General features: G+C 46.3%; 1 protein-coding gene across 1 annotated transcript in view; it reads right to left on the minus strand.

Moving 5' to 3' along the window:
• RNF207 (ring finger protein 207) overlaps positions 1-10,887 on the minus strand; it is a 63,239-nt gene that overhangs the window by 919 nt on the left and 51,433 nt on the right. The window contains exons 13-17 of the mRNA XM_019511604.1: positions 5,140-5,329; positions 4,206-4,391; positions 3,059-3,110; positions 1,764-1,881; positions 1,342-1,434 (exon numbers count right to left, since the gene is read on the minus strand). Coding sequence (XP_019367149.1) covers positions 1,342-1,434; positions 1,764-1,881; positions 3,059-3,110; positions 4,206-4,391; positions 5,140-5,329 — 639 coding nt within the window. The remainder of the gene's footprint in view (positions 1-1,341; positions 1,435-1,763; positions 1,882-3,058; positions 3,111-4,205; positions 4,392-5,139; positions 5,330-10,887) is intronic.

The following is a 10,887-nucleotide window of genomic DNA, read 5'->3' on the forward strand; positions in this document are numbered from 1 at the left end:
AGAGACTAATTGCCCTGTGGCTTGCTCATTTTATTTATGAACTCTTATATAGAAGAGGGCTGCTAGATGATCACTCCACTGTTGTTATGACCAGTAGCTGCCATGCAGTGGTTTTATTCTCAGTTCTCCCATAGTTTCTGTATTGAGTTTGTAGTATTTCTGGTAGAGATGATTAAAATGAGTCATCTTATTAAGTCTTTCCTACGCTTTATGAATATTCATATTCTTTATGGGCTTTACTTGGGTCCCTATCAATTTAAAGCAGTTTAGAAATAAAAACTCTGATGTCTACCCCCTGCCCTTGACACTGAGTAAGTGTCTGCAGCCTTTCAGCCATGGATAGCAGGGAGCTTCACACCACCACTGAATGCATTTGCAGTGGCAATGAGACAACTTGACAGGGCTGGCAGATGGACAACTGACAAGGCTGTGCTTCTTCCCTCCCCTGTTCCCTTCTGCATTCAGTTCCCAGGTGGAGTGCACCAGTTGTCAAATAACAGGCAGGTGTGTAGGGCAGCACTGAAAAGCTTTGGCTGCTGTATTCTATTTCCTCCCATGCTTTCCCTCAGCTGCTGCCTTGCAGTGATAGGTGAGAGCATTCCCGGCTCTACTTCCCTTGTCTATTAAAGGGGTGTAGGTTGTAGCCGTGTTGGTTCTTTGGAACCTTGTCTGCCTTGCCTATTAAAGGTATTCTCTCTTTGTCCTTTTTCCTCATTCACATCTTTGCCCCCAAATTCCTTTTTTTTTTTTTTTTTAACAAATGTGTGAAATATACCTTTTGTATTTGCATGCTGGTTGCAAGGTAGCTTCTCCAGGTGCCACAGAAAATCCTAGCTTCTTAACCCTTTCAGACTACATGTCTAGAAATAAACTCTCAGTTTAAGTACTACTAAACCATTTTTTCTTCCCATTTGCCTCTTGTTGAATACCAAGGGAGTTTTATTCGGTATCTATAACTCTAAAATGTATTTGGGGGTGGGGGAGAGAATGTATGCAGAAGCTGAATGGTGAGATGCAACTAGAATGAGCTGCAACTTGGTGAGGACACGTAGTGTTCAAAAACCCCAACTCCTAACTCTCAAGTGCATGTGACACCACAACCTCATTCCCTGCCACTGTACAATACAGGATACTGAGCTAGATGGACCTGTGGCTAGAGCCTTATGTTCTTAGGCTGCAACTCCTGTGTTGCCTGGAAGCTGCCTACCTGCATTTCCTTAACGTTTTCAATTAAAATATTAAAATTATATTGAGAAGAGGGATAATCACTGCCTTGACTTATTTTAGTGTCATATTCTGACAAGCTTTCTGCCTCCTAAGCCATTTACTTCCATCCTCTACCTGTGCTGCATGTCAGTAGTCGCTGTGCTGTCGTCATAAATTTTGAGCAAAGTTTCTGATGGGTCATCCTTCAATTCCTTGGGCTCTTGTAATCTGAAAGGGGAAGACAGAAGTCAGCTGCAGTAGTTGTGGCTGAAAACAATGTGAGCAGTGATACAAGTAGCAATAAAGACCAATGTTTTATGTCTACTGAACATCCAAAGTATGGCTTGGCCACTACAAATTTTCTTGTCTCCTGTCTCCACCCTTACCTTTGCTCCCCCTCCCCCACTCCAGGATGCCTTACCTCTCCTAAAATGAGAGGGGGTATCTGGCAACCCAGCAGGGATGGTGTCCATTTGAGGGCCTATACAGTGAGACCCATGTACACAGTTCAAAGTAAGTCAAGCCCTCCACATGGGGAAATGTGCCTGCTTCCTTACCTAGGCTCCAGCCGTTCTTTCACTTTGGCGATGGAGCGGACATAGGGGGCAATCTGTTTGGTGATGGTTGTCAGGTAGCTGTTCTCCTGCTTCAGCTGCAGCAGGTCATGTAACTGTGCTGCGTGGAAAAGAGCACATTGTCATAGCATCTGGTGATGTGCTGTTGGTCAAAGTCAAGCTTCTGATCTGCAAGCCAGTTTGCCTCAAGGGCCATTTGACTCCTGGCCCTCCGACTGCCATTGACATGCTTTTATTGAGTCACCCAATATGACAGCCTGCATTTCTGTGTCCATCAGGAACCTTGTTATATACTGATGCTTTCAGTTTCAGGCTGTGTTCTAGGCTACTGGGCAAATGTTAGTAGTCAAAAAAAACTGAAGCATCTCATGCTGGCATCTTGTGCTGCAGTCAGCCAGCAGCCCACAAAGGGCCTGCAAAGCCAGTTTGCTCAGCAGATGCTTCAGTCTCTGCTCTGTACTTGGCTGTGTTGCTTTAGACTTTCTTTAGGCTGCTGTTTTGTTTTTTTTAAATTCTGGGCTCTTGTTTTTTTTTCTTGCCCTTTATTTTCTGGGCCGGGGTAGGCAACTCCTGGCACGTGTGCCAGAATGGCATGTGAAGGCATTTTGTTTGGCACTCGCATCTTGGGAAAGGGGCCAGGGTTGTTCTGCTACAACAAGGATTGGGCCCTTTGCAGCTCCACTGCCATCCACCCCGGCACACCAACATCTTATAGGTTGAGGTTGCAAGTGGTTTTGTCAGTCTGCCCAAAAATGTTGCTGACCCCTGCTCTAGGCTCTGTCTGCAGTGAGGCTTGACACTGTCAGCTCCTGTCTGTGGTGGGAAGTGGCTGGACAGTTACTGTAATTTCCTCACTCCCATCGTCCCTTCATGGAATTGAATCTGGGTAGGTGGAGGGAGGGGGTGTTGCTAACGTATTCTTCTTGTCTAGCCATTTAGCATGGAACAAGGGAGAGTTATGGTAGGTTGGAGGGGGAACAGCAGGGCTAGGGGGGAGAGGTCACGGTATATATGTGTGTAGGATTGTGCCAGCTGGGAAAGGTCTTTTACTCTATGTGGGTTCCCACACAGGACAGCCTTACCACAGTGTGCAAAGGAGCAATTTAGCAGCTCTCAGGTATGAAATGTCCCCTTTAAGGTGGATATGCTATGGCCATGCACAGGCTTTAAAGTGTCAATACCATTTAGCATAGCAAATGCATGTTATAGAATAACAGTTGGTGAAGGCACAATGTCCTGAAGGTTCAGTGGGTTAGTGGATGGGCAGTCACAGATACCTTCATAAATTTCCTGCTCATTTGCCACCCTCTGATATGTTTCCTCCCAAATCTGAAACAAAAACAGTGAGCTGGACAGTGCATTGCAATGGAGGACTGAGCTGTACTCTCCCCTGGATGTCGCTATTTATTGGTCCTTGTTTCAGTCTGGGAGAGCCTCTTCCTCAGCATCTAAGTGAAGGCTGCAAACACAAGAGCATCAGAAGCCTTCAGTGCCCACCAAGAGTATTTCTTGTGACCTGCTTGTGGAAAGCAAGAAGGAAGCTTGTGACTTGGCATTAAATCCTTTCTACAGGCAAGTCTGATAATGCAGTATCCAGGACTCGGGACTGTTATTTCCCAAAGTTCCTATCTCTGTTTAGGATCTGAGTCGGTCTGCCTGGGTATATAGTGATTGGGCTCAGACCCTATGTGCAGCCACTTCACCCACCTCCCAACACAGTACAGTTTGCTGAGAACAATCTTCGGGTATGTCTGTGGGGCAGTCACCCCAGTGTAGCATAGAAATACCCAAGCTAGTAGCAGCCTATCTGTGGGAGAATGAAGCTTGGTGCAGGCTAATTTACCTTCTTCAGCAGTGTAAATTAGCCTGCTCTGATATCTGTGGTGCTAGGCTTGACTGCTCGCACCATCCATGCTAGAATCCATGCTAGGCTTGACTGCTCGCACCTTCCATGCTAACTGGAATCTGGTGCCAGTCTTTGGGCTGTGCAGTGGCCATTGTAGAGAATGTGTTGTGGAGGCACTTTTGGTCTGGCAGAACAGGAAAAGTCTTGGCAGATAATGTTGACCTCTGCATCTAAATCTAAACTAATGTTTCCATTATAATATTGTTCTGTTCCACCATGTTTCTGCCTTCCTCTTCCTACCTGAAAAGTGAATCTGCAGTGCTGGTCTCGCTCATTCCTATGCTTTATTCATTTAAGGGAACTTTGAAGTATGCAAATGTGGGGCAAGAAGCCAGCTGTGCTAGGAAAGTACTGTGCTACCTGTCCTTCTCACTCTGAGAGGCACTGGTTTTCAGTTCTGGATGACTTGGGCTTCAGGACTGGCAGAATTCCAGAACGTGTCCCTAAGCACTCCTCTTCCCCATTCTCTGGCAGCTGTGGTGGTGGATGGGCTGTACCTCTGGCTATAGGACACATACCTCTTCAAACACGCTCCGCATCATTTCCACAGATGAGTACTGCGAAGCGATCTGCACATCCACTTGGAGGGACTTCTGCAGGATCTCATTCATGATCTCCGTCTTGATGAGGGAGTGGTGTTTTGTGAGGTCACGGTGCAGCTCCTGCACTTGGTCTTTCAGGTTCTGAATCTCTGTCTGTAGGGTCTGAATTGGAAACATGAAAGGAGGGGAATGATTGGGCTATTCTCTCCTGAGGAGATGGAGGGTTGGCTAGAGAAGGGGAGGCTTTTCAAACAGGGTTGGTTTTTCAATATCCCATACCCATGATTTTCTTGCCACTGCTGTATTCTCTCTGGGAATCTCTGTTTATCCCAGGCATCTAACAGGAGCCCCAGGTCACTGCTAGAAGGATAGAAGGCCTGGTCACTGCATATGGGACAGGTTCCCTCTCTTAAGTCCCAAAGGGGACTTTGTGGATTTCAATCTGTATGTCTGCCTGGACTTTGTACCTCCCTTGTTACCTAGGTTCTAGCTAAAAGCCATCAAGCTTGTAAGCCCCTAACATTTATGCACCTGGGATGTACTTGCAGACAGTGTGCTTAGTCAAGGCCAGTTAGTAGCTCCACAGTGATTGGGCTTAAAGTTTCTAATTTTTTGTTTTTACATGACCAAGCAGCAAGTGATGAAGATGAAATGAAATGAATAGATACAGTGCTAATGAACTGGTAGCAGTGGAGAGCCTTTAACTGGAGAACTAGGCTCCTTCACCATCTTTCTCACCCCTGCTCCTCAGTGTGGGTTGCCCTGTACTGTCACAGGAGTTGTGCTGCATTTTTCTTCCCATTTGGGCACTGAGTCTGTTTTGTGAAGAGAACCTCTTCCAAAAAGGACACTTCCCGAGCTGATGCATCATGGGTGGTGGCAAATCATCCTCCACCTACCCCCTTCTTACCCGGTACATGTTCTCGTAGTTGCGGCAGTGCTCGGTAAAGGGTGTCTCTCCACCCTCAGCCAACAGGACCTTGGTGCTGATGTACCGATGCATGGTTGGCTTTCGGACAATGGAACTCATGGACATTTTATCATAAGAAGCAGGGCAGCCTGGTACAATCAGTGTCTTGGAGCATTGGCCGCCTGCGATCCTTCAACAGCAACAGAGGAGGCAGAAATTCAAGTCAGAAACTGTACCTAGAACTGCCCTTGATTAAAACCAAACCATTGAGTGCCTCCCTCTGCCTCAGGTGTACCTGCTGCGAAATGGGCATCTTGGGACAACATTGGCAGCCTTTGTCCTTTCTATGGAACAAGGCAACAACCTCTCTCAACTGCATTTGGTCACTATTAAAGAGAGGCTGCTTCCTCCCTGAACAGAGCTTCTTACAGGGCAGGACAAAGCTGGGATTTCCTCATTCTATGTGACAGGTTCCTTCCTTACACCAAATACAGAAGAGGTTAACCTCACAGCTGCTGTTAGCTGGGAGCATTACACCAAGAGCATTACATTATTAGTTAATAATGAGAAGGCCTAAGCTAGAAGAATGACTTGTCCTGCTAAGTCAAGGCAGTGCCACTCCACTGCTATCTGTATTTGTAAGAAGCAGGTCTTACTACCCCAAACATCAGATTTCAGTTTTAATTTCTGATGTGTTCTTAGGAAGCTCATTTCCTTGATTGGTTGTGTGCTTGCTGCTGCAACCACCTGTTCCTTTGGGTGAAGGTGAAACATCTGTGGCCATAATGACAGAAGAGCAGCAAAATTGCCAGCTCTTCTGGGGTCATATCAGCAGTTCTGATTCTCACTTATCCCAGTATAAATTGAGTAACTACACTGAAGTCAATGGGGCTGATTTTCCTTTCATTTATGTAAATGAGGTATATGTATTGCTTAAAAGACTGAGGCTTTTGCCTTCAGCAGATGCGGTGTAGAATGGAGTGGCTGTTACACCCAGCTGAGCTGACCATTTCTGCACTGCACTCCTGCTTCTGGTGCTCCAACAGAAATTTGTGGTCAGTAATTCACTGATGCATAGAGATGCTTCTTGCAGGAAAAGCTTCCTGCATTACAGCAGCAGTGTTGAGTGGAAAGGATGTGATTGGAGTTCCTGTTTCAGTGCTGCAGTTAATGCATCTCTGTCTTTCTTTCCTACATCGTAGAAAATGAGGGTTGGAAGGGACTTCAGGACCAGACCTAACTAGATCATCCCAGCCAAGGCTTTGTCTATCCGCATCTTAAAAAGTAGAGATTCTATAACCTCTCTGGGCAGCCTGTTCCAGTGCTTTACTACCCTCCTAGTGAGAGAGTTTATTCCTAATATATGAACTTCCCTTGTTGCAACTTGAGCCCATTGCTCCTTGTTCTGTTACCTGCCACCACTGAGAACAATCTAGATCTATCCTCTTTGGAACCACCCTTCAGGGAGTTAAAGGCTGCTATTAAATTCTCACTGTCTTCTCTTTTCCAGACTCCATAAGCCCAGTTCCCCCAGTCTTTCCTTAGAAGTCACATGCCCCAACCCCCTAAACCTTTCCATTGCCCTCTGCTGGACTCTCCAATTTGTTCACATTCTTTCTGTAGTGGGGAGCCCAAAACTGGATGCAGTACTCCAGATGTGGCCTCACATAGAGGAGAAGAATCACTTCCCTTGATCTTCCAATAATACTCCGACTAATGCAGCCCAGTATGTCATTAGCTTTCTTCGCAGCAAGGGCACACTAGTTCATATTCAGCTTATTTTCCACTTCTACCCCCAGGTCCTTTTTTGCAGAGCTGCAGCTTAGCCAGTCAGTTCTCAGCCTGTGCTTGTTTATAGGACTGTTCTGTCTTAAGTGCAGGACTTTGCACTTGTCCTTTTTGACCTTCATGAAATTTCTTTTGGTCAAGTCTTCCAATTTGTCTAGGTTTCTCTGAATCCTAGCTCTACCATCCAGCATATCTATTGCTCCCTGCAGCTTGGTGTCATCTACAGACTTGCTGAGGGAGCACTCTATGCATCTTCCAGATCATTGATGAAGATATTGAACAAAATTGGCCCCCCAGGACTGACCCATGGGGTGCTCCACTTGATACTGGCTGCCAACTAGACATCAAGCCATTGATTATTACCCTTTGAGCCCAACAATCCAGCTAGTTTTCTATCCACCTCACAGTCCATTCATTCACATGTACTTCCTTAGCTTGCTTGCAAGAATGTTGTGGGAAACCGTATCAAAGGCCTTGCTAAAGTTGAGGTGTGTCATGTCCACTGGTCTCCCTGCTTCCACAGAGCCAGTCATCTCATAGAAGGCAATCATAGAAGGTTAGTCAGGCATCACTTGCCACTGATGAATTCATGCTGACTGTTCCTAATCACCACCACCTACTCCAGGTGCTTTAGAAATGGATTTTTTGCGGATCTGCTCTATAATTTCTTCTAGGGATTGAGGTGAGGCTGACTAGTCTGTCATTCCCCGGATCTTCCTTCTTCCCTTTCTTAAATATGGGCACTATATTTGCTCTGTTCCCATCATCTAGCACCTCTCTGGATAGCCACAAGTTTTCAAAGATAATGGCCAACAGCTCTGCAATCACACTGGCCAGCTTTTTCAGGACCCTCGGGTGCACTGCATCCTGCCCCATAGACTTGTATGTGTCCAGCTTCTCTAAATAGTCCCTAACCTATTCTTTCACCACTGTTGGCTGCTCACCTTCTTCCCAAACTGTGCTGGGAAGACTGAGGTAAAAAAGGCATTGCGTACTTCAGCCTTTTCTGCATCATCTATCACTAGGTTGCCTCCCCTATACAGTAAGGGACCCACACTTCCCTGATCTTCCTTTTGTTGCTGTCATACTTACAAAAATCCTTCTTGTTATCCCTCATGTTTTTTGCTAGCTGCAACTCCAGTTGTGCATTGGCCTTCCTGATTTCATTCCCGCATCCATGAGCAATAGTCTTATACGGTTCCCTAGTCATTTGTCCAAGTTTCCACTTCTTGTAAGCTTCCTTCTTGTGTGTTAGCTCATTGAAGAGTTCCCTGCCAAGCCAATCTGGTCTTTACCATATTTGCTAGTCTTCCTGCACATTGGCATGGTTTGTTCCTGTAGACTGTACCTTTTGAACATGCCTTTGTATGTAAAGCCTGCAACCTAAGACTAGTCCCAGAGCCAGAAAGCTTATGATGCTGTGGAGAATGACACTGAGGTGGGAGAACCATGCTATGAGAACCAGTGTCCACTTGGAACAGCATTTGGAAACCCTTCACTGGGTCCTGAATGTGCTGGGTTGCACTCTACTGTCACCTATGACTGGGTTTGAGTCTCCTCGTACTACTGATGAGAAGGTTGCCATGGTTCAGGAATTAGAGTGCTATAAATCTGACAGTCTGGTACATGATCCCTGGACTAATGACATTTAAGAGGTCTTACTTTGTGCACAAGGCATATACATTGGTCTCTTGCTGCTCAAGGTAGAAAATCCTTCTAGAGGTCAGTAAGTTCCAGCAATAATACCTTGGAGTGGAGGTACTGGTTTCTGTATAATAGCCTCAGGAGAGAGGAAGATGCATTAAGATGTATAAAATGATTTGAAGCTGAAAATTGCTAGCCATTACAGTAAAGGAGCAACAACTGGACAAGCAAACAAAAAATCTACTTGCAGCATGATTTAGCTTCTGTCTCCTGCCTTACAATCACCAAACCCTTCTGTAGGAAGCATTAAACTTAAAGCAAGGCAGTACTACCTGTTGTGTTCAAATGCCCCTTCCTGTGGTCCTATGTCCAGTACCTGCTATGCGTTACCCAGCGAATCCATGCTCACTGATCAGCGGACGTGGCCAGGCACCCCCTCAGCAGCTTCTGCTGGATTCTTGAGGTGCAGCTCCCTGTTTCTTGTCAGAATCCACTTCTGGTGGAAGGCAGCAGCTCATTAAATGTAGCTGAAATGTGCCTTGGGCTAAGGAAAGACTCTCGGAGCTCCCGGCAAAACCATTAGTTTCCTTACACTGCAAAGCCTGGCTGGAAACGAGGAGCTGTCCTTGCGTCACAATGAGAAACTATTTGCCCTGTTTGTGCAGAGAGCAGCTGGAGCATACTGGAGGGGCCTAGCCTGCCCGTGACATCAATAGGCCTAAATATATCCAGTGCAAGGGAACTGTGCCCTGGAGAGTTCTTTGAAATTCTGATAAAAATAGTGGCAGATGAATAGGCTGTGCAAGGCCTCAGCTGAGACCCAGCATGCAGGTGAGGCAGGCAGTTTCTGCAGCATGTAACTTGCAGTGGTGTTAGCTCTGCCCCAGGACAGCAGTCAGGAGCAGTTAATTAGTTGGGATGGCAAGTCAGTTCCTGTCATAATCATTAAGCATTGCTCAGGGCTTTTCCACCCCATCTGTGTCTGGGAGGCAGTGTGCTTTGCAAGACAGAGCACAGCAGCAGAGTTGGGCAGACAAGGTGCTCAGCCTGCCTTTGCTGTCCAGCTCTGAGATGCCCACACCTGGGTTCTGAGAGCCTGTATTTAGGGGAGCTTGGTAAAACATATCCTAGGGTTAAGTGGGCATTTGGACTTCTCCCAATTAAATCTCTGCTGGGGAGGAGGGTTTTTCCTCCAGCATCCCTCAGTTACTTTGGAAGTTCCCCCAGCTGTGAGTGACAAGTTCGCTAGGAATTTAGCAGTGGTTGTTGTATGAGATCTAGTATGTAATCCATATCCTTTTGCTGCATTTCCTGTGGATCAGGAGAGAGGGCTGCAGCCTTGTAAATGATTATTATAATGGAGGTGTTTCTAGGTAATGCATGCTGCTTTCCTGCTAGATCTTGGCAATTCTCCTGCAGTGGGATTTACACGTTGAGCAGAATTAGGGAAGGTGCCAGGCACTGATGAACAAATGTTATCTGTCTTTGGTCATGTAAAAATAACTGGCTAATATTTACTGGGAAGTGTTGATCTGTACACTGGGGAATTTCTGTGAGGGTCTAGCTACAGCTTGAAGCTGTTGCAAAACTAAAGCAGAGCTCCCTGGAGCTGCCCCAGCTTGTGCTCACAACTCTGCAGCAAGGGCGACATGCTTTCCTGGGTCCCCTGCTATTTCCCCTGTAGACACTCAGCTTGCCCTTGTGCTCCAAACCCTGGTTTCCAGGAATTGTCAGTTTAAGCCTCTATACTTATTCCTGTCATTAATCAGCACAGCTGTTTGTAGGCACTGTCCCTAGGCCACCTCTTGCCATGACAGGCTCAAGGGCAGTTAACTGGAAAGATGGAGCTCTGTGTTCAAGTGGCAGGATATTTGGATGAAGTGCTCTGGGTTGGTGTCTACAGGAAACAGGGCTGTGTTAGAATAGTATGCTGTTGCAGGTCTTCGGTGGTCCCCCCTAGCACATTGGTATGCAGGCAGTTTTCAGAGGGTGACCCACAAGATACCTGCATCAAGCTGTTGCTATTGGGCCATTCCTTTTGGGAACACTAGCTGCTTAGACCTGCTGGTCTACTTAATGCTAGCACATGCATAAAACTGGCACTCCAAGTTGTAGCAGTGGGCCTTTTGGAGATTGCTCGGGACAGTGGCTAATGTGGCTGTTGTAACCTTTTTTGGCTCTGCATTTGATGTACAGTGGTGGCTCTTTTGGTTAAAGCCACTTTGAATGGGTCTGTCAGGGCCATACTAGTTTTTCTAAAGCTTCTCTGTGTGTTACCTTTGTGCCTGTATCAAGTTAGGTTACTTTACCAAATTT

Source organism: Gavialis gangeticus, unplaced genomic scaffold (assembly GCF_001723915.1).
Source record: "Gavialis gangeticus isolate Ggan-Ray unplaced genomic scaffold, GavGan_comp1, whole genome shotgun sequence".
NCBI lineage: Eukaryota > Metazoa > Chordata > Crocodylia > Gavialidae > Gavialis > Gavialis gangeticus.